The 23,851-nt window shown below is 46.1% G+C and overlaps 1 protein-coding gene across 8 annotated transcripts in view; it reads right to left on the bottom strand.

The window, feature by feature from the left end:
• The window catches only part of REEP1 (receptor accessory protein 1), a 189,918-nt gene extending 170,540 nt beyond the window's left edge, over positions 1-19,378 (bottom strand). For all 8 annotated transcript variants that reach the window (XM_082258547.1, XM_082258541.1, XM_082258544.1 and 5 more), the window contains exon 1: positions 19,059-19,378. In XM_082258547.1, the coding sequence (XP_082114673.1) occupies positions 19,059-19,090 (32 nt within the window). In that variant the 5' untranslated portion in view covers positions 19,091-19,378. The remainder of the gene's footprint in view (positions 1-19,058) is intronic.
• Positions 19,379-23,851: the final 4,473 nt, after the last annotated feature.

Here is a 23,851-nt window from a genome sequence, read left to right as displayed (position 1 = left end):
GTCTGAACGCGTCTAAACGCGATGACCCGCGTTTAGCGTTCGCGTTTTTCCATTTTAAAGGGGAATAATTTTTTTGACCTCTAGGAACGCTTCTAAACGCAAACGCCCCCAAACGCCGCTAAACGCGGGTACAAACGCGACCGAACGGACGTTTCAAACGTCCTAAAAATTCCAGCATTCAAAGGGACTTTTAACAACGTCCCGTGTACATGGAGCCTAAGAAATACCCACATTGATATGTATATTTGACCAGCTTTGGGCAGTGCAAGTATGAGTTACTCATACCTGATAGACCGCTGAGGAAGCTGGAAACCACTTTAGTACTTACTACAGTGATAGTCAGGTTCTATGCGAGTGGATGCCACACTACACACTGACCACAGAGTTTTGCTTGCTCAGTACCACTGCCATTCATAGAAAGCTGTTATAGCTGCAAAGGGTGGGCCAACTTAATATTGAACCCTACAGACTAAGACGGGGATGCCATTAAAGTTCATGTGCGTGTAAAGGCAGGCGTCCCAATACTTTTGGTAATATAGTGTATGTCCTGTGTGAAAAGGTGGGGTGGGTTGTGGGTGGGGGGCGCAAATTAAATCTGGGAGGTGCAACCCACTCCAGTATCCCCTTAAATCCCACCATGCAGAATTTACTTACCTGGCACCCCTGCATTCCTTGCTGCCAGTGCTATTGCAAACGTGGCAGCCCAGGCATCCTTCCAGGCGTCCATTTGCCTGGCTTATCAATGTAGGCTGCCGTGGCTGCTATGTTTGCACGGTATTCCTACAGATGTGCATGGGCGGAGCTTGTCTATGTTGGCTGCCATGGTTGCTGTGCTTGCACAGCATCCCTCCAGAAGGGCCCTGGCCGCACGCTAAACTCTCTGGGGCCGTGGGTTGGACACCACTGATGTATAATTATTTAAAATTGGATATTCTAATTTTTTTAATGGGCCAATCACAATTAGTTGTCTTTGCTTTGTCTGTTCTAATGGTTGTAGATGGGGCAAGCATTCCTGTAAACAGGTTGGTGTGCAGGATAAGTACTGAGCCAAGTTTAGCAGGAGGTAATGAGTTCCAGAGATTAGGAGCAATGAAGAACAATCTCCTGCCCAGAATCTTCTATAAACATACATACTGTACATACCTGTACTTCTGTAAATGATATGGCTGTACATTATTCTGAAAAGAAAGGCATTTAAAGGAAAAAAAATCCCTTTGTTCTTGAAAAGAAACACTCTCCGTTCCTGCGTGGGAAAAGATACAAGATATGGTGTCTTTTCAACACACCTAAAGGCCTGTTTAAAGCCTAACTCTGGGCTACCTTTTTTTCTTTTTAAAAATTCCCACATTCATTAGTAAAAAAATTAAAGGTAGCTCAGGTTGCAATGCCCACCTTCTGTTATGATCTCCCACCACAGTACTTTTTTTTTTTATGCCACAAGATATCCTAAGCCTCCGTTCACATTAGGTCGCTCCGACTTAGGGGGCGACCTGTGAAGTTGCGTGCAGCGCGACTTCGGCGCCACTTGCATGGACTTCACATAATGAAAGTCAATGCAAGTCGCCTCCAGGTCACCCCGAAGTAGTACAGGACCCTTTTTCTAAGTCGGAGCGACTTGTGTCGCTCCTATTAGAACCGGTCCTGTACTACTCAATGACCGCGACCGTGCATGACTTGCCAGGCTGACCAAGTCGCCTGACAAGTCGTATTAGTGTGAACCGGCACTCAGTCTTCCAGGTTGAATGATTCCAATGTCACATATTGTGAAGGACAGACATCTAGGACCTGCCCACTAAGGCGCTGTACTCACAATGTATTGACACATAGAATGATGCTAATGTCATCCTGTTAGCAATGCTCTCTACATCAAGTGCAAAATCCCAAATATATACCGTGTTTCCCCGAAAATAGGGCCGTGTCTTATATTAATTTTGGCACCAAAAGACACAGTAGGGCTTACTTTCAGGGTAGGTCCTAACATGTAATATGCTTTCTTCTCTCCCCTCTCCCTCCCTGCCTGTCAGGAATCTCCTGTGTTTGTAAAACCCTAGAATCCACTCTATTATTAGTATTATATCATGTCCAATGTGTGTGTTCCTGTATTATAATTGTGCCAAATACCTTCATTACAGCACCGCTAAGCCCTTCTGTGACCCGCCAGAGCACTCTGAGCACTGCAGAGGGGAGGGGCTGAGATCCCCCGCTGACAGCTGGGAGAAGAGGAGGAGAGCAGCGGGAGGTCAGCTGAGCACCAAGCGGCGCTATACCGAAGGTATTTGACACAATTATAATACAGAAACACACACATTGGACATTATATAAAACAGTAATAGAGTGGATTCTAGGGTTTTACTAACACTTTAAACTAGGGCTTATTTTTGGGGTAGGGCTTATATTGAAGCCCTCCCCAAAAATCACAGTAGGTCTTATTTTCAGGGTAGGCCTTATTTTCAGGATAGGTCTTATTTCCAGGGTGGGTCTTATTTTTAGGATAGGTCCTATTTTCAGGGTAGGTCCTGCCCAGAACGGCCACCCTATAAATTTGCTATAAGGTGGTCTGGAAGTGGTTAAAAAAAATGTTATCCTGACCACATAACATATGTATTTTAAAAATACTATATTCCCTTTAAAAAGAGGTACTTGTGATTACTGTGATTAGCCCAGAAGAGAATGGCCCTCCACGGAGATTTCACGTCCAATGTATCACATGCACTAGATCAGCAGTTTCCAGGGATGTAGCACAAGAAAATTTTGGCCTAAAATCCATTGGCAGGAGAACAACAATGCCCCAATCCCTTTCCTAACAGACAGCCTGAAACACTTAACCCTGTAGGATCTACAGCATGACAACATCTTATGTAAAAACGATTAGATCTTTCGAAAATACTTCTAAAATAGAAAACAGAGCCGCCAACATTTACAGGTATGGTTTATGCACCTAGCTGATGCTACCACTGTTTAGAAATATGATGTATTCTGCTGCGTCTATGTGGCTAATACAAGCAATGATAGTATCTGCACATGAAACCCTTTATTAATTTGACATGCAGGCCTTTTTCGTGCCGAAACACGCCCAGCACTGGTCCTGTGCACTTCGCTTCCTATTCATTAGAATTTCCTAAGCTTCCTATTGTTCTCTTGGCAACCCCGTTACTCGGTGGGAGGAGCAGAGTTTGCCATTGGTTCAGCCTGATTGCCAAATGTCACAGATTCTGCGGGACAATCCCGGGATTTCATCCAGCAGTATATATGTCCAATGGACTGTCCAACAGAGCCCAGGACAGTTGGGCTTTGCAGATTGGCAGAAGGGTGCCAGGTGCTGTGTGTTGCAGCAATCAGCACTGAGATAATGACATTGAGTGCTCTCCGCCTGACAGTATTACTATAGTTCTGGCCAGGGCCGTCTTAATAACATCATGGGCCCCTGGGCAAATTAATACACTGGGGCCCCTACCAGCCTGCCCCAATTTACGCACCTACTCCCAAGAATGAAAGTATAAATAGATGATAGAATTAAAAATATATTGATTAGTACTTTCAATGAAATGTATTTTAAACAATGAGAAAACATGCCATAAATCAAAGACTTATCAACACAAAGGGGACAGTACAGGGGGAAGCAGAAAGGGCACAGTACAGGAGGGCAGAGTACTGGTTCCGGGACAGGGCCATTCTGGGACAGCTTAGTAAAAGGCGTGACAGTGACTGTCTCAGCAAATCCGGGACAGTTGGCAAATTTGATGTAATGCAAGATCATCATGGGGCCCCCAGGTACCAGGGGCCCCTGGGCAGTGAGAAAAAACAGGCAAAAAGAAGGAAAAAAAGCATCTGGAATGCATCCGGAAACATATCAAAAACGCAATGGAACGCGTCAAAACCACGCATGCAGAAATGCACCTGGAACAGATCTGAAATGGGTTTTAGTGGCATGAACCAATCCTGGATCCAGAAGGCTGCTGCACTGGCCTTACTGCTCTAATGCACTGGAACAAATTAAAAAAAAAGCATCTGGAATGCATTCGGAAACATATTTAAAAAAACGCAATAGAACGCATCAAAAACACGCATGCAGAAATGCACCTTGAACATATCTGAAATGGGTTTTAGTGGCGTGAACCAACCCTGGATCCAGAAGGCTGCTGCACTGGCCTTACTGCTCTAATGCACTGGAACAAATTAAAAACTCATCAAAAACGCACCGGGCCACAGTACAGTGGAAAAGAAAACAGGAAAAAAAGCATCTGAAATGCATCTGGAAACGTATCAAAAACACACTGGAATGTCTCAAAAACACGCATGCAGAAATGCATCCGGAACAGATCTGGAGTGGGTTTTTGTGGTGTGAACCAGCCCTGAATCCAGAAGGCTTTAGCACTGGTCTTACTGCTGTGCATGTGGATTCAGGTTCCCTGGATGTCTACAGCTAAGTCTCGTTTAGGCTGGACTGGTATGAGGCTTCCCACATCTATCTCTCTCTTCTGGTCTTCCTTCTGTTCCAGGGGCTGAGCCCCACAGCACAGGGGGTCCCTCCAGATTACTGGACCCTGGACTCTGCTCCCAGACTGCCAGGCTCCTAATTATGGATTGTTCCCCCACCTTCTGGGCCTCACCTTCCCAGGGATTGGTGGGAACTCCATAAATATTCAGGCTGCAGCCTCTGATCCTCATCCCTCTAAGTTCCAGAGCTATCCAGAGAGTTCTAGAAGCCAGGGGGAGGTAACAGAGCCACAGCCTTGAAAGCACTGCAAAGCCCACAAACAAAATAACCCATGCTCATCTGCCTACATAGGAGCCAGATCAAATTTACCTACGCTAACAACTAGAAGGGTGCTACACAACATATGTCCTGAAGAAAAGTGAATCTGATGAAGTAAAGACATGTAGCACGGCCCCCTAGAGGACTGCCGAGTATCACACTTTAAGGAATCCCCTGGGTTACCCGTAACAACTGGTTGCAGACACTTATCACTTTAAGTTCTTGGCTCAGTCATTGATCAATCTAGGGGTTGTTGTTTTTGTGGTTTTATTTAAATTGGGATGGGAGAAGGGATGAGTGGGATACTCCAACTGTTAGCTATTCACAATGCTGGGGACTTCTGACTTGAGAATGCGGCAAGGCCGATGCTTCATCCTGCCACTTGAATGAAGATGAGGTAAGTGTTTCTATTACACTTCTCTTCAGGGTAGTACCCCCTTTCTCACTGGGCTAGCTGACACCCATCCACTGACTCTACACTCCGGAGTGGTCCCATTCCTGGGCAGACACCTGGGCAAGTTCCTCTGTACTCAGACACTGTTTTTCCAGGTTCTGCTGTGCCCCAACTCCTGTAGTCAACTTCCTCTGGACCTCTGGGTTTAGTCTCACGTCCCTGGTACACCAGGCCGACTGCCTGTGGCCACCACCAACTGTTGCAGAAGAGGAGGCAGCCGCCACCCTCCTTCTGGGACCTGGCTTCCCGCCCAAAGACCTCTACCTCTTTTTATACTCTGTCCCATAATGCACCACTGTCTGTGCCAACCCACTGGGACAGTACCAAAAGCCTGTGTACCATTGGTCAGGTTTCCGTCAGCATCCAACATGCCTCCCCATTGGATCAGCTGGGGACACTCCCTGAGACCAAGTGAATACACACTGGGCACACTGATTAGACCTGAGACCTGACTACAAATCCTGCTCCCTGATAAGCAGAGTGCACATATGTTTTGCCTGCTGCTCTTCTGATAAGCAGACAGAGCCAACCAAAACTACTCTCTCTGCCTAGCACCTAACTAGGAGGGGGGGGGGGGCATTGCATTTTCAGCTCCTGGGGCTATACAAACTTTTTCCTGTGTGCTAATACCACCCATGCTGGAGGGGAATAATTCACTGCCACTGACCACCAATTCGGGGGAGGGGGGGTACATTTTCCTGCCACTTGCCACCAAAACTGGGGGCAGAGTATATTTCACTGCCGCAGACCACCCGTAGAGTGAGTTAAATATCACTGATGAGCACCGATGCAGAGGGTTAAATGTTACTGTTATTGACCACAAATGCAGAGGGGTTTTTAATTTCACTTCCACTTACCACCAATGGAGAGGGTTAAATATCTCTGCCACTAAACACCAATGCTGGTTGGGTGGAATTATTGCTCCCACTCAGGGCAGCCATCAGGGGGGGACAGCCCATACACATGTAGGGGGCCCAGGCATTCCGAGGGGCCCAGCCACCCAGGCCCCAACCAACAAGACAGAGTTGTTGCTGCTGTAGTAATTAGCAATTGCTAAAGCATGGAGGATGCAGAGTAAGCCGATGCAGCTGAAGGGATGCCTCTTTGCTGAAAATGTGAGGCTGTCTCTTTGCTGGATTGGGATATATCTTTGCTGAATATATGAGGCTGTCTCTTTACTGGATTGGGATATCTCTTTGCTGAATATATGAGGCTGTCTCTTTACTGAATTGGGATGTTTCTTTGTTGAATATATGAGGCCATCACTTTACTGGATTGCAATGTCTCTTTGCTGAATATATGAGGCTGTCTCTTTGTTGGATTAAGATGTCTCTTTGCTGTATATATGAGGCTGTCTCTTTACTGGATTGGAATGTCTATTTGCTGAATATATGGGGATGTCTCTTTGATGGATTGGGTTCATTTTCATTCATTAAGTTGTAAGAGTGTTAAAATATAAGTGGGTGCACTGAAGGACTCAGTGGGATGGCCAGTGGGCAGATTTGGTGGGACGGCCAGAGGGCAGGCCCCGCAAAATGTTGGTGGTCAGGCCCAGAGGGGCCCAGGCCTAAAGCTGTGTAAGGGGCCCCACAATTTCTGATGGCTGCCCTGCTCCCACTAACACCAACAATGGGACTCAAACTCTAAAACTGTAAACTCCACTTTCTCTTCAGTGTCCTCTAAGGCAATTTTCTGTCTAAAATCTAGCAAAGCAATGGAAGGAAGGTACAACATTACAAGCCAATTGGAACCCAGCAGCTGCACTGCTGCTGCTCCCAATTTGACATCCGTGTGGGTGTGGATGCATGACCATGAACTCACACAGTGTTCATTCAGGGACACACACCCGCAATCACACGCATGTCAAATTGGGAGCAGAGGCTGTGTCCGTGCAGCCGCTGCATCCCAACTGACATCAATGGGACAATCAATCCTACATAGGGATGCTCAAACATCTGTGCATCCCAGGGCAGGTAAACATGACCCTCCACGGGCATACACTTTAGTATGACCCACGTGAACCAGACCTTAACCCTACACATGTCTAAAATGTTAATATAATCTTTTTTTTTTTTTAGAATTTTTTTAAGTATTTTTTACAATTGTAGTCCTTTTTATTCAAATAGTCACTAAGCGGCTATTGTGCGGGAGATATCTTGTAAAGCACAGCTGATTTTGCGTCGGCTGAACTGACTGACTGCAGTACAGGTTTTTTAAAAAGTAGGAAAAGGAATTCCAACTCTGCTTTTAGAGTGGAATCAATTACAAATATGTTATAGAGCTAAACTGTTTTACACCCCTTCCAATTTTCAATCCAAACTGCTCAGTGTAGTGTAGGTGCAATACTTACCTACACTATTTTGTCAAAAGTATTGGGATGCCTTCCTATACATGCACATGAACTTTAATGGCATCCCTGTCTTAGTCTGTAGGATCAATGGAGGCCCCACCTCACAACTTACAGGACTTAAAGGATCTGTTACTGATGGCTTGCTGCCATATAACACAGCACTCTTTTAGAGGTCAAGTGACATCCATGCCATGAAAGGTCAGCACTGTTTTGATGGCAAAAGGGGGACCTACTCAGTATTAGGTGGGTCATCATAATGTTATGACTGATCTGTGTAAATATATATATATATATATACAGTATATATACAGTATATATACGCGTCACACGCGTCATCAGGACCTTCTGGTGACGCGTGTGACGCTAAACGGCCGTGGAGCTACCATTATACGCTTAAGGTCCAGCCATCACTCCGATATTTGAAGCGGTGGCTTTCGATGTGAGTCGTTTTTTTACTATTGAAATTTATGTACTTACACTGTACTGACCTGTCAGTGTTTTATATATATTTTTTTGTTGTTATTATTAAATATATTCACCTTCATACTACACCATGAGCCTTTCTTTTTTATTTGAATTCCTTCATGTGGCATGTTGAGTAATCTACCCTGTTGGAGGAGAATCCCGTTAGTGTTATCTTCAGACTTCCAGGCTTTCCAGGACTAGGAGACCTATGGATATATATATATATCTTATTGCTGTCCTATAACTTAGACAGCATTTGGCTCCGGTGAGTTCAAATTTTATCTATAAGGTGGAGGACACATCTGCACTTGTGAATATTTCTGTTCAGCACAACACTGGAACACTTTATATCTGCACATAAATGGACTTTTTAGTTGTTTCATTGCATTAACCTCCCTGGCGGTATGATTCTTTCGGATTTTAGGTGCTGAAAGCGGTACCATTATTTTGCATGTAATTCTTAAGAATGAGCAGCCCAAACCAACTATTTACATATGATTTTTTTTTTCTGTGCGTTCTTCTTTAGAACATCTCGGGTATGATAAAGTTTGAAACACAAAATCATAAATTATAATATAATAAAAAACTATAAATAAGTTAAAGTATGTATGTATACATATATATATATATACTTTACATATATATATATATATATATATATATATATATATATATATATATATATATATAACACGAATGTATGTACAGTGCCTTGCGAAAGTATTCGGCCCCCTTGAACTTTGCGACCTTTTGCCACATTTCAGGCTTCAAACATAAAGATATAAAACTGTAATTTTTTGTGAAGAATCAACAACAAGTGGGACACAATCATGAAGTGGAACAAAATTTATTGGATATTTCAAACTTTGTTAACAAATAAAAAACTGAAAAATTGGGTGTGCAAAATTATTCAGCCCCTTTACTTTTAGTGCAGCAAACTCTCTCCAGAAGTTCAGTGAGGATCTCTGAATGATCCAATGTTGACCTAAATGACTAATGATGATAAATAGAATCCACCTGTGTGTAATCAAGTCTCTGTATAAATGCACCTGCACTGTGATAGTCTCAGAGGTCCGTTTAAAGCGCAGAGAGCATCATGAAGAACAAGGAACACACCAGGCCGGTCCGAGATACTGTTGTGGAGAAGTTTAAAGCCGGATTTAGATACAAAAAGATTTCCCAAGCTTTAAACATCCCAAGGAGCACTGTGCAAGCGATAATATTGAAATGGAAGGAGTATCAGACCACTGCAAATCTACGAAGACCTGGCCGTCCCACTAAACTTTCAGCTCATACAAGGAGAAGACTGATCAGAGATGCAGCCAAGAGGCCCATGATCACTCTGGATGAACTGCAAAGATCTACAGCTGAGGTGGCAGACAATCAGTCGTATACTGCACAAATCTGGCATTTATGGAAGAGTGACAAGAAGAAAGACATTTCTTGAAGATATCCATAAACAGTGTAGTTTAAAGTTTGCCACAAGCCACCTGGGAGACACACCAAACATGTGGAAGAAGGTGCTCTGGTCAGATGAAACCAAAATCAAACTTTTTGGCAACAATGCAAAACGTTATGTTTGGTGTAAAAGCAACACAGCTCATCACCCTGAACACACCATCCCCGCTGTCAAACATGGTGGTGGCAGCATCATGGTTTGGGCCTGCTTTTCTTCAGTAGGGACAGGGAAGATGGTTAAAATTGATGGAAAGATGGATGGAGCCAAATACAGGATCATTCTGGAAGAAAACCTGATGGAGTCTGCAAAAGACCTGAGACTGTGACGGAGATTTGTCTTCCAACAAGACAATGATCCAAAACATAAAGCAAAATCTACAATGGAATGGTTCACAAATAAACATATCCAGGTGTTAGAATGGCCAAGTCAAAGTCCAGACCTGAATCCAATCGAGAATCTGTGGAAAGAACTGAAAACTGCTGTTCACAAACGCTCTTCATCCAACCTCACGGAGCTCGAGCTGTTTTGCAAGGAGGAACGGGCAAAACTGATAGAGACATACCCCAAGCGACTTACAGCTGTAATCGCAGCAAAAGGTGGCACTACAAAGTATTAACTTAAGGGGGCTGAATAATTTTGCACGCCCAATTTTTCAGTTTTTATTTGTTAAAAAAGTTTGAAATATCCAATAAATTTCATGATTGTGTCCCACTTGTTGATTCTTCACAAAAAATTACAGTTTTATATCTTTATGTTTGAAGCCTGAAATGTGGCAAAAGGTCGCAAAGTTCAAGGGGGCCGAATACTTTCGCAAGGCACTGTTTATATACAACTGCAAGAAAAAGTATGTGAACCCTTTGGAATGATATGGATTTCTGCACAAATTGGTCATAAAATGTGATCTGATCATCATCTAAGTCACAACAATAGACAATCACAGTCTGCTTAAACTAATAACACACAAAGAATGAAATGTTGCCATGTTTTTATTGAACACACCATGTAAACATTCACAGTGCAGGTGGAAAAAGTATGTGAACCCTTGGATTTAATAACTGGTTGAACCTTCTTTGGCAGCAATAACTTCAACCAAACGTTTCCTGTAGTTGCAGATCAGACGTGCACAACAGTCAGGAGTAATTCTTGACCATTCCTCTTTACAGAACTGTTTCAGTTCAGCCATATTCTTGGGATGTCTGGTGTGAATCGCTTTCTTAAAGGTCATGCCACAGCATCTCAATCGGGTTGAGGTCAGGACTCTGACTGGGCCACTTCAGAAGGCGTATTTTCTTCTGTTTAAGCCATTCTGTTGTTGATTTACTTCTATGCTTTGGGTCATTGTCCTGTTGCAACATCCATCTTCTGTTGAGCTTCAGCTGGTAGACAGATGGCCCTAAGTTCTCCTGAAAAATGTCTTGATAAACTTGGGATTTAATTTTTCCTTCGATGATAGCAATCCGTCCAGGCCCTGATGCAGCAAAGCAGCCCCAAACCATGATGCCCCCACCACCATACTTCACAGTTGGGATGAGGTTTTGATGTTGGTATGCTGTGCCTCGTTTTCGCCACATATAGTGTTGTGTGTTTCTTCCAAACAACTCAACTTTGGTTTCATCTGTCCACAGAAAATTTTGCCAGTACTGCTGTGGAACATCCCGTTCACACTGGGGCGATCCGACTTCCAGGGGCGACCTCCGAGGTCGCAATGCGAGCAGCGCGCCGCAACCTCGGAGCGGCCGCCACGGACTTCATAACATTGAAGTCTATGACGGTCGCTCTAGGTCGCCCCAAAGAAGCTCCGGACCCTTTTTCTAAGTCGGAGCGACTTGTGTCGCTCCTATTAGAACGGGTCCGCAGCTTCCCTATGGAAGGCGACCTACGGCGACCTGTGAGGCGACCAGGTCGCCTCACAGGTCGCCCCAGTGTGAACGGGGACTAAACGTGCAGCAATGTTTTGTTTGAACAGCAGTGGCTTCCTCTGTGGTATCCTACCATTAAATCCATTCTTGTTTAGTGTTTTACGTATTGTAAATTCCAGTGGCGGCTGGTGCTCAAAATTTTTGGGGGGGCGCAAAAAGAAAAATGTAAAAAGAAAAATGTAATAGGTATTGCTTCGCGGCAAAAAACGCGGTAAAAAAATTGCATGACTGTGAGGTCATGGTACAGGCATGGCACAGGTGATGGTATAGGCATGGCACATGTGATGGCATAGGCATGGCACAGGTGATGGCACAGGTGATGGCATAGGCATGGCACAGGTGATGGCATAGGCATGGCACAGGTGATGGCATAGGCATGGCACAGGTGATGGCACAGGTGATGGCATAGGCATGGCACAGGTGATGGCATAGACATGGCACAGGTGATGGCATAGGCATGGCACAGGTGATGGCACAGGTGATGGCATAGGCATGGCACAGGTGATGGCATAGGCATGGCACAGGTGATGCATAGGTGATGGTACAGGCATGGCACAGGTGAGGGCACAGGTTGGCTTCAATCACTTACCTTCTGACGGCGGCGGGATTCCGGGAACCGAGACGAGCAGCGCCGTGGACGTCCTCCTCTGCAGTCTTCAGTCTTCTGTCTTCCGGTCCGGGCGGCGGGAAGGAGATCGGGCAGTGACGGTGCGTGACTGACGCACGCACCAGCACCGCCCCCATTGCCAGTCAGCGATGTCCTGGATGATGATTGGTCCAATCATAGCCAGGATATCACGAAGGTGGGGGTGGCTCAGCGCTTTTTCCTGCACCCAGGTTACGCCCCCAGAAGGCAGCCAATCAGCGCCTCTTCTGGGTCGTAAACCCCCCCCCCTATAGCCACCAGGCCGAGCGCATAGGCCTGCGAACACGATTTTTTTTTTTTTTCAAAACTTTATTTGCTCTTTTTGTCATTTTTTTTCTATTTTTTTTTTCTTTTTTCTTAGGGGGAGCGGCGCTCTGGCGCCCCCTATGCACAGGCCACCACTGGTAAATTCGCTAACAGGGATGTTAGCATTTGCCAGTGACTTTTGTAAGTCTTTAGCTGACACTCTAGGATTCTTCTTCACCTCAATGAGCAGTCTGCGCTGTGCTCTTGCAGTCATCTTTACAGGACGCTCACTCCTAGGGAGAGTAGCAGCAGTGCTGAACTTTCTCCATTCATAGACAATTTGTCTTACCGTGGACTGATGAACAGCAAGGCTTTTGGAGATACTTTTATAACCCTTTCCAGCTTTATGCAAGTCAACAATTCTTAATCGTAGGTCTTCTGAGAGCTCTTTTGTGCCAGGCATCATTCACATCAGGCAATGCTTCTTGTGAAAAGCAAACCCAGAACTGGTGTGTTTTTTATAGGGCAGCTGTAACCAACACCTCCAATCTCATCTCATTGATTGGACTCCAGTTGGCTGACATCTCACTACAATTAGCTCTTGAAGATGTCATTAGTCTAGGGGTTCACATACTTTTTCCACCTGCACTGTGAATGTTTACATGGTGTGTTCAATAAAAACATGGCAACATTTTATTCTTTGTGTGTTATTAGTTTAAGCAGACTGTGATTGTCTATTGTTGTGACTTAGATGATGATCAGATCACATTTTATGACCAATTTGTGCAGAAATCCATATCATTCCAAAGGGTTCACATACTTTTTCTTGCAGCTGTATATATATAGTTTGGGGATTCTAAATAATTTTCATAGCAAAAAAAACTCATTTTAACTTGTAAGCAACAAGTGTCAGAAAAAGGTTTAGTATTTAAGAGGTTAAAAACTGCCCTCACTTACAGAAGGAAGTTCATTCCTTTAATCAAAAAGAGCGAAAAGATACATTGTAAAACATTGTGTTTATAGTTATATAGCAGCCTCAAGAATGTTAATAAACATTTTTTTTTTTACAGCTGTGAGTGAGCAGAGAACAGCTCTGTAAGAATTGAGGACATGACATTTTAAGATCGTAAGTGGGGGGTGAATCGAGATCGCTATATTTTAACGATTAATCGTGCAGCTGTAGTCTGAGTATTTCAAAAACTTCTGATTTACTGGGACTTTCATGTTCAACCACATCTAGGGTTTACAGAAAATGGTCTAAAAAAGAGAAAATATCCAGTGAGCGGCTGTTGTGTGGAGGAAAATGCCTTGTTGATGTCAGAGGAGAATAGGCAGACTGGTTCCAGATGATAGAAAGGCAACAGTAACTCAAATAACCACTCGTTACAACCAAGGTATGCAGAATACCATCTCTTAATGCACAACACATCAAAGGTTGAAGCAGATGGGCTACAGCAGCAGAAGACCACACCGGGTTCCACTCCTGTCATCTAAGAACAGGAAACTGAGACTACAATTCGCACAGGCTCACCAAAATTGGACAGTAGAAGATTGGAAAAACGTTGTATGGTCTGATGAGTCTCGGCATTCAATTGGTAGGGTCAAAATTCGGTGTAAACAACATGAAAGCATGGAAGCATCCTGCCTTGTATCAACGGTTCAGGCTGGTGGTGGTGTAATGGTGTGGGGGGATATTTTCTTGGCACACTTTGGGCCCCTTAGAACCAACTGAGCATTGCTTAAACGCCACGACCTATGAGTATTGTTGCTGACCATGTCCATCCCTTTATGACTATAGTGTACCCATCTTCTGATGGCTCCTTCCAGCAGGATAATGCACCATGTCACAAAGCTATATATATATTTTGTATATATGACCTATACATAACAAAACAATTATAATGACTAATGCTCTCTGAGACCATTGGCTGCTAAGCAATGCCCTATTTCTTCATAGTAACACTCGTGTATGGGGAAAGAAGCTGTCTTGGTGTAAAAGGGCAGGCATTTTGTAAAATTATTGAGCCTGATTCCTGAAAACAACCCCATTAAAGTGAAGGTGCATTTCATTACAACCAGTGAAAATGAATCAAGCCTTCACCTTCTGGTGACCGCCCTGACAAGGAACATGAAATCTGGGGGCAACATATACATTTATCCATCCTTTACTTTCTGTCATGTAGGCCCAAAGTTACAGCTCATCCATCAGCAAAGACAAATTACCTAATTTATGACATCTGATAGAAAAACTGCCTTTGTTGCCATAGAAACCAGTCTGATTCTTCGTTTGTATTTCCACATCTTCACAGAATTTATTGGTTGCCACGAGTTTTAGTTTGATGAACAAGGCTGGCTGTGCCTCGTATTCTAAACAGCTGTACTCAGAATAGAGCAGTGGAAGTGTCAGTAGGGCAGAGGTTTGGTGTCAGTAGGACAGTGGATGGTGTCAGTCAGTAGGGCATTGGACGTGTCAGTAGGGCAGTGGATGTGTCAGTAGGGCAGAGGATGTGTCAGTAGGGCAGTGGACGGTGTCAGTAGGGCAGTGGATAATGTCAGTAGAGCAGAGGACAAGTCAGTAGGGCAGTGGATAATGTCAGTAGAGCAGTGGACGGTGTCAGTAGGGCAGTGGACGGTGTCAGTAGGGCAGTGGACGTGTCAGTAGGGCAGTGGATCTGTCAGTAGGGCAGTGGACATGTCAGTTGAGCAGTGGACGGTGTTAGTTGGGCAGAGGACGGTGTCAGTAGGGCAGTGAACGTGTCAGTAGGGCAGTGGACGTGTCAGTAGGGCAGTGGACGGTGTCAGTAGGGCAAGGGATGGTGTAAGTAGATAAGTGGACAGTGTCAGTAGTTTTTTTATTTTTAATATTTTATTAATATTGTTTTCATATTTTTTTTTACAATTTTATTTATTTATTTAACAATATTATTTTTTATTATTTTATTTTACAATTTTTTAGAAGCCCTGTTGGGCTCCTTTCACACGGCCGCTCCGTGTGAAAGGTCCGCTGCGGGACTTTTTTTTTTTTTTTACCACGGAGCGGATGACATTTCTGTCATCCGCTCCGTGTGCCCGCATATCATCCCATCCGTTTGCGGATGATATGCGGACATAATGTAAGTATATGGCACTGCGGATGTCAGCGGATGACACCGCTGACATCCGATTTTCCTTCCTTTCTGTGTTTTACACGGAAGAAAAAATGGGTTCTGTTCCGTTTGTAAAAACGGAACAGAACTGAATGGAGGAAAATCGGGTGTCAGCGGGTGGTATTCCGCTGACACCCGCAGTGCCATTCACTTACATTATGTCCGCAAATCATCCGCAAACGGATTGGATGATTTGCGGACACACGGAGCGGCCGTGTGAAAGGAGCCTTGGGGGGCTTTGGAGAAATATCAGGGGTCTAAACTGGCAGCGCTGCGGGGAGGGGGCTTAGGCCACAGGGGAATCTGTGTCACACCCCTTACATCTGAGTGATTGGAAGTGAGTTTCCCAAAGTGCTTCAGCAGTCAACATCGGGAATCCCATTATATTCAATGCTGTCTGTTTACACCTGAATGCCATGTCCCTTGAACCATGTCGCTTGAAGCTGTAAAAAGTGCATGTGGCTCTTTGGGACAAAGTTGTATGTTTGTGGCCCCTTTGGGCTTTAATAGGAGCGCCTGAAAAAACACTTGAAAAACTACTGAAAAAAAACGTAAATTGTGTTTTTCACACAATTTTGTCATGCAAATATTTTACTCTCCTTCCAGTAATTAACTTGTCACTAACTATAACAGACTCAGTCAAGCCTAAAGCCCCGTACACACGTACTGATCGTCGGCCGAACGATCGGCCGTCTTTTGTCCAGGGCTGTCGTGTCTGTTGAAAACTGCAAAAGACTGCACACGAATTTTGTCGGCCAACAACAGCCGACTGCAGAAGTGATGTCATGTGATGGTTAACTTTCCGTGTGTTTTTTCTTTTCTGAGCATGCCCAGTCTTGCTAATCTGCTGTCTGTCGGCCGAAATCTGTACTGACTGGCGAACAGTCGGCCGTTCTGGTGACGGCCAACAAATATTTTAAAGTCTGCACGACAGATTCTGTTCGGCCGAAAATGCGCTGTCGGCTGTTGGAAGCATCATACTAACAAGCCTACAATCGGCCGATCGGTCGGCGGCCGAATATTTACGGCCAACAATCGGTACGTGTGTACGGGGCTTTAGTCCCAAAAAAATATTTGAACAAATGGTCAAAATCCCTTAAAAACCCTCACTTTCAAGTGTGAATGGGGACTATTACAAAGGTATTGTTAAATATCACATACAGTGGACTAAACTACGTAGTCAGACAACTGCTATGGAACTACACATCCTACCACACCCTGCTGAGCCAGCAGCTGGAATGGACAAAGGTACCATGCAAAAGCTACACAGAAAAATATGCTATGTACAAAAGCCTGATTAAAAAAGACCCAATCAAGTAAAAGTTTGAACTTTTATTTGTCTAACTTGAATTAGAGGCATAGAATTAGAATTAGAATTAGATATATAGAATCTTCTCGGCTGATATGGAAAACAAAGACACTTTCTATTCTTCCAGAATCAAAAAACGGTGGGCCTTGATTATCAAGGTGCTGGAAAGGAGAACTGTCTGTATTGCCTTAGAGCAGTCTTATTTATCAAAGTTTCTGAAAGGCGAAATGTCTGTATTACCCTAGAGCAGCCTTTCTCAACCATGGTTCCATGGATCCCTAGGGTTTTTCCTGTGGTTCCTAAGGCTTCCTTGAGCAGTGAGCACTGGTGACTTGATCAAACGCAGGGTTTCTCACCTAGGGTTCCTCCTGAGGTTGCAAGGGGATCCTTGAGCAATGGGAAATTTCTGCCTCTCAGATAGGTTCCCAATGACACCATTGTTCCTTTTAGCTATCTGTAAGGGTAATTCTTCCCAATGATGACAAGAGTAAGGAGCATTCTTCCCACTGACTGTCACACTAATGTGTCATGAGTTGTAGATTTTTAATTTTTAGCAAGGGTTCCCCCGAGACCAGAAATGTATTTCAAGGGTTCCTCTGTGTTGAAAAGGTTGGGAAAGGCTGATCTGACGCCTACACTGCCCAACAATGCAAAGGGGTACTTCTGCAATGAGCACTAATGCTAGGAAACACCAACATTTTTACTGTCTGAATTTCTTTACTGTTATTATTCATTTAATTTCAAGATTACTACTAAAAATATTATTGTACTGAGCAGAAGGGTGTAAAAATATGGTCTGCCCAGAGTGTCAAACATGCTAGGTACGCTATATTTTTTATTCTTTTATATAAAACATTGTACAAAGTGGTCACGCTAAGGTACAGCAAACTGTAGCTGTAGTTTTTTTTTTTTTTTTTTAGCGTGGGGACCCTGATAGGTTTCAGGTTCCATTAACGTTGACCAGTGAAGCCAAATTAGAAATTAAAAAAAAAAAAAAAAGTTTATAATCATGCAATTACAAGGAGAGCAAATGCAATACAGTGAATGTTGTATTCAGTAGATTTGTTCCAAATAGCTATAGCCACTAATCCATTTTTATAGTCCAGATGGGGATGGGCCCCTGACTAACTGGTCAGACCATAGAATGTCTTAAAAACAGCATCTGTTTGTAGTCCTCCGAGACCTGAAAAAAAAAAATTAAGGGTTCCTCCGGGGAAAAAAAGGTCGAGAAAGGCTGCCCTATAGCAAACCATTTTAGTTTTGATCCCCCAGTTGTCACTTTCCAGTGCAAGTATGGATGTCATTCATCACTACTGGCCAATACAGACATTTTCCATGACCATCGGTGTGTTCCATTGTAAAACAGAGAGCCAAGTAAGACAATACAATGGATACCGGCAGGAAACAGATAGTCTGGCCCTGCAATGTTACTTGATTTCAAAATATTTTTACAATATCACTATATTCTACAAATCTTAGCAGTATTTCTAAACATCACAAAGTAAACTGTAATAATAAAGAAATAAACACACTGCATAGATTGTCTTTCCAGTGGGCCTTGCTATACATGAACCCCATTCCTGCTGCATCAATCCTATATAATTATTAGATATGACATTGCAAATAATACAGGAATTTCTGTCTGGACATGTTCTGCCCCCAAGCTATGCATAGCAGCCGTTCCTTTAATAAATAATAGATTGATGACCCCCTAACTGTCACTTAGATGAATCCATTACTGACAATTCTAATATGCAGATTGTGGAATTGACTCTGTATACACAATATGCATTGCATTATGCTGGGCATTACTGAGCTAAAAACAAAGGCCAGTGTGCTGTCCCCCTCAGCAACCAACCCATTTCTACTATTCCAGACTGATAAAAGCTCAGATCTGTTTGCTCTGGGTTATTGCACACCATCTTTGCACTGCTGATCCCCAATAGAGTACTGTAATAGGTAATACACAGAGCAGAGCAGTCACTGCAGAGCCCCCTAGCGGTGTCACCGTGCAACTCCCTTTTATTCCCATGCACAAACAAAGGCTGTTTTTAAATCATCATTATCTATTCCTAATAATTAAAAATCTTGCAGCTAAAATGAATAAGCAACATGCATCTCTGTACAAACACTGAGCCCCTGGGAAGGTATTTTCTTGCTCTAACAGTTGCAGCACATGGGATAAGACAACAGCTATATATAGCTTTGGCAGATCACCTTGCACTGACACAGAGAACAGTGTCCCTTGCAGGCAGGGTGGACACACACACATGTCACACACACATGTCACACAAGGAGGGTTACTCACACTACAAGCCGGGATATGATCCATGACACCATGGTTGGGGGAAGATGGTCAGCTGTGTCCTGCAGACAATAAGCTCTTTGCACTGGATTCTATCTGTCACAAGGAGAAGCAAGAGAGATCTGAGCCATTGGGTGCTGTGCTGCTGGGCACTGGGCAGAGGATCCAGCTGTTGGCACTGGGCAGGAATAGGCTCTCTGTCTTTCCCAGGCAGTGTTGTCACCAAATGCTTTCACAGGGTGGGAGAGGGCCAGGCAAGGAGAAGCAAATCTCTAAGCAGCTGCCCTGCTTCTCCTGCGATCATATTCAGGGAAGGAGGAGTGAAGGAGAGGGGAGGGAGGCTGATTCCTATAGCATGCTTCCTAACACATCCCTGTAACCTGCAATTCACCCAATACAGCCAGACTTCACACTGCTGCTGGACAGGGACCCCCAGGCAACTGCTAGATAATATAGGGTGCTGGGACCCCCAGGCAACTGCTAGATAATATAGGGTGCTGGGACCCCCAGCCTTCACACTGCTGCTGCTGGACAGGGATCCCCAGGCAACTGCTAGATAATATAGGGTGCTGGGACCCCCAGCCTTCACACTGCTGCTGGACAGGGACCCCCAGGCAACTGTCTGCTGGATAGTATAGGGTGCTTAGACCCCCCAGGCAACTGTCTGCTGGATATTATAGGGTGCTTAGACTCCCAGGCGACTGTCTGCTGGATAGTAAAGGGTGATGGGACCCCCAGGCAACTGTCTGCTGGATAGTAAAGGGTGCTGGGAACCCCCAGGCAACTGTTTGCTGGATTGTATAGGGTGCTTAGACCCCCCAGGCAACTGTCTGCTGGATATTATAGGGTGCTGGGACCCCCAAGCAACTGTCTGCTGGATAGTAAAGGGTGCTTAGACCCCCCAGGCAACTGTCTACTGGATATTATAGGGTGTTAGGACTCACAAGCAACTGTCTGCTCGATATTATAGGGTGCTGAGACCCCAAGGCAACTGTTTGCTCAATAGTATAGTGTGCTGGGATCCCCAGGCAACTGTCTGCTGGATATTATAGGGTGCTGGGACCCCCAAGCAACTGTCTGCTGGATAGTATAGGGTGCTGGGACCCCCAAGCAACTGTCTGCTAGATAGTATAGGGTGCTGGTACCCCCCAGGCAACTATCTGCTGGATAGTATAGGGTGCTGGGACCCCCAGGCAACTGTCTGCTGGATATGATAGGGTGCTGGGACCCCCAGCCTTCACACTGCTGCTGCTGGCCAGGGACCCCCAGGCAACTGTCTGCTGGATAGTAAAGGGTGCTGGGACCCCCAGGCAACTGTCTGCTGGATAGTATAGGGTGCTGGGACCCCCAGGCAACTGTCTGCTGGATAGTATAGGGTGCTGGGACCCCCCAGGCAACTGTCTGCTGGATAGTATAGGGTGCTGGGACCCCCAGGCAACTGTCTGCTGGATATTATAGGGTGCTGGGACCCCCAGACAACTGTCTGCTGGATATTATAGGCTGCTGGGACCCCCCAGGCAACTGTCTGCTGGATAGTATAGGGTGCTGGGACCCCCAGACAACTGTCTGCTGGATATTATAAGGTTCTGGGACCCCAGCCTTCACACTGCTGCTGCTAGCCAGGGACCCACAGGCAACTGTCTGCTGGATAGTAAAGGGTGCTGGGACCTCCAGGCAACTGTCTGCTGGATAGTATAGGGTGCTTAGACCCCCAGGCAACTGTCTGCTGGATATTATAGGGTGCTTAGACCCCCAGGCAACTGTCTGTTGGATAGTAAAGGGTGCTGGGACCCCCAGGCAACTGTCTGCTGGATTGTATAGGGTGCTTAGACCCCCCAGGCAACTGTCTGCTGGATAGTATAGGGTGCTGGGACCCCCAAGCAACTGTCTGCTGGATAGTAAAGGGTGCTTAGACCCCCCAGGCAACTGTCTACTGGATATTATAGGGTGTTAGGACTCGCAAGCAACTGTCTGCTCGATATTATAGGGTGCTGAGACCCCAAGGCAACTGTTTGCTCAATAGTATAGTGTGCTGGGACCCCCAGGCAACTGTCTGCTGGATATTATAGGGTGCTGGGACCCCCAAGCAACTGTCTGCTGGATAGTATAGGGTGCTGAGACCCCCAGGCATAGGCGTGCGCACAGGGTGTGCCGGGTGTGCCTGGGCACACCCTAATCACCTAGGGCACATTAGCATTATCGCTCTGTTTGCCAGTGAGGAGATGGGAAAGATCTCCCTCAGACCTGCTCTGCCATAAGAGAAGTGCCACACACTTCTATTTCACTTTGCCAGCAAGGAGAGTAATGTATCGGGGCCATGTACATGTAGGCAAACACATGCATGTGTATTTAAACTCTGGGGTGCACACCCTAATGCAATAGGCTGCGCACACCTATGCCCCCAGGCAACTGTCTGCTGGATATTATAGGGTGCTGGGACCCCCAGGCAACTGTCTGCTGGATATTATAGGGTGCTGGGACCCCCAGCCTTCACACTGCTGCTGCTGCTGAACAGAGCCCCCCCCCAGGCAACTGCTAGATAATATAGGGTGCTGGGACCCCCAGCCTTCACACTGCTGCTGCTGGACAGGGATCCCCAGGCAACTGCTAGATAATATAGGGTGCTGGGACCCCCAGCCTTCACACTGCTGCTGGACAGGGACCCCCAGGCAACTGTCTGCTGGATAGTATAGGGTGCTTAGACCCCCCAGGCAACTGTCTGCTGGATATTATAGGGTGCTTAGACCCCCAGGCAACTGTCTGCTGGATAGTAAAGGGTGCTGGGGACCCCCAGGCAACTGTCTGCTGGATAGTAAAGGGTGCTGGGAACCCCCAGGCAACTGTTTGCTGGATTGTATAGGGTGCTTAGACCCCCCAGGCAACTGTCTGCTGGATATTATAGGGTGCTGGGACCCCCAAGCAACTGTCTGCTGGATAGTAAAGGGTGCTTAGACCCCCCAGGCAACTGTCTACTGGATATTATAGGGTGTTAGGACTCACAAGCAACTGTCTGCTCGATATTATAGGGTGCTGAGACCCCAAGGCAACTGTTTGCTCAATAGTATAGTGTGCTGGGACCCCCAGGCAACTGTCTGCTGGATATTATAGGGTGCTGGGACCCCCAAGCAACTGTCTGCTGGATAGTATAGGGTGCTGGGACCCCCAAGCAACTGTCTGCTAGATAGTATAGGGTGCTGGTACCCCCCAGGCAACTATCTGCTGGATAGTATAGGGTGCTGGGACCCCCAGGCAACTGTCTGCTGGATATGATAGGGTGCTGGGACCCCCAGCCTTCACACTGCTGCTGCTGGCCAGGGACCCCCAGGCAACTGTCTGCTGGATAGTAAAGGGTGCTGGGACCCCCAGGCAACTGTCTGCTGGATAGTATAGGGTGCTGGGACCCCCAGGCAACTGTCTGCTGGATAGTATAGGGTGCTGGGACCCCCCAGGCAACTGTCTGCTGGATAGTATAGGGTGCTGGGACCCCCAGGCAACTGTCTGCTGGATATTATAGGGTGCTGGGACCCCCAGACAACTGTCTGCTGGATATTATAGGCTGCTGGGACCCCCCAGGCAACTGTCTGCTGGATAGTATAGGGTGCTGGGACCCCCAGACAACTGTCTGCTGGATATTATAAGGTTCTGGGACCCCAGCCTTCACACTGCTGCTGCTAGCCAGGGACCCACAGGCAACTGTTTGCTGGATAGTAAAGGGTGCTGGGACCCCCAGGCAACTGTCTGCTGGATAGTATAGGGTGCTTAGACCCCCAGGCAACTGTCTGCTGGATATTATAGGGTGCTTAGACCCCCAGGCAACTGTCTGTTGGATAGTAAAGGGTGCTGGGACCCCCAGGCAACTGTCTGCTGGATTGTATAGGGTGCTTAGACCCCCCAGGCAACTGTCTGCTGGATATTATAGGGTGCTGGGACCCCCAAGCAACTGTCTGCTGGATAGTAAAGGGTGCTTAGACCCCCCAGGCAACTGTCTACTGGATATTATAGGGTGTTAGGACTCGCAAGCAACTGTCTGCTCGATATTATAGGGTGCTGAGACCCCAAGGCAACTGTTTGCTCAATAGTATAGTGTGCTGGGACCCCCAGGCAACTGTCTGCTGGATATTATAGGGTGCTGGGACCCCCAAGCAACTGTCTGCTGGATAGTATAGGGTGCTGAGACCCCCAGGCAACTGTCTGCTGGATATTATAGGGTGTTGGGACCCCCAAGCAACTGTCTGCTGGATAGTATAGGGTGCTGGTACCCCCCAGGCAACTGTCTGCTGGATAGTATAGGGTGCTGGGACCCCCATGCAACTGTCTACTGGATATGATAGGGTGCTGGGACCCCCAGCCTTCACACTGCTGCTGCTGGCCAGGGACCCCCAGGCAACTGTCTGCTGGATAGTAAAGGGTGCTGGGACCCCCAGGCAACTGTCTGCTGGATAGTATAGGGTGCTGGGACCCCCCAGGCAACTGTCTGCTGGATAGTATAGGGTGCTGGGACCCCCAGGCAACTGTCTGCTGGATATTATAGGGTGCTGGGACCCCCAGACAACTGTCTGCTGGATATTATAGGCTGCTGGGACCCCCCAGGCAACTGTCTGCTGGATAGTATAGGGTGCTGGGACCCCCAGACAACTGTCTGCTGGATTTTATAGGGTTCTGGGACCCCAGCCTTCACACTGCTGCTGCTGGCCAGGGACCCCCAGGCAACTGTCTGCTGGATAGTAAAGGGTGCTGGGACCCCCAGGCAACTGTCTGCTGGATAGTATAGGGCGCTGGGACCCCCCCAGGCAGCT

The sequence above is a fragment of the Pelophylax lessonae genome (assembly GCF_965119305.1).
Source record: "Pelophylax lessonae genome assembly, chromosome: 1".
NCBI lineage: Eukaryota > Metazoa > Chordata > Amphibia > Anura > Ranidae > Pelophylax > Pelophylax lessonae.
Note: the sequence above shows the minus strand (reverse complement) of the source record. Positions and strands in the feature narration are given on the sequence as shown.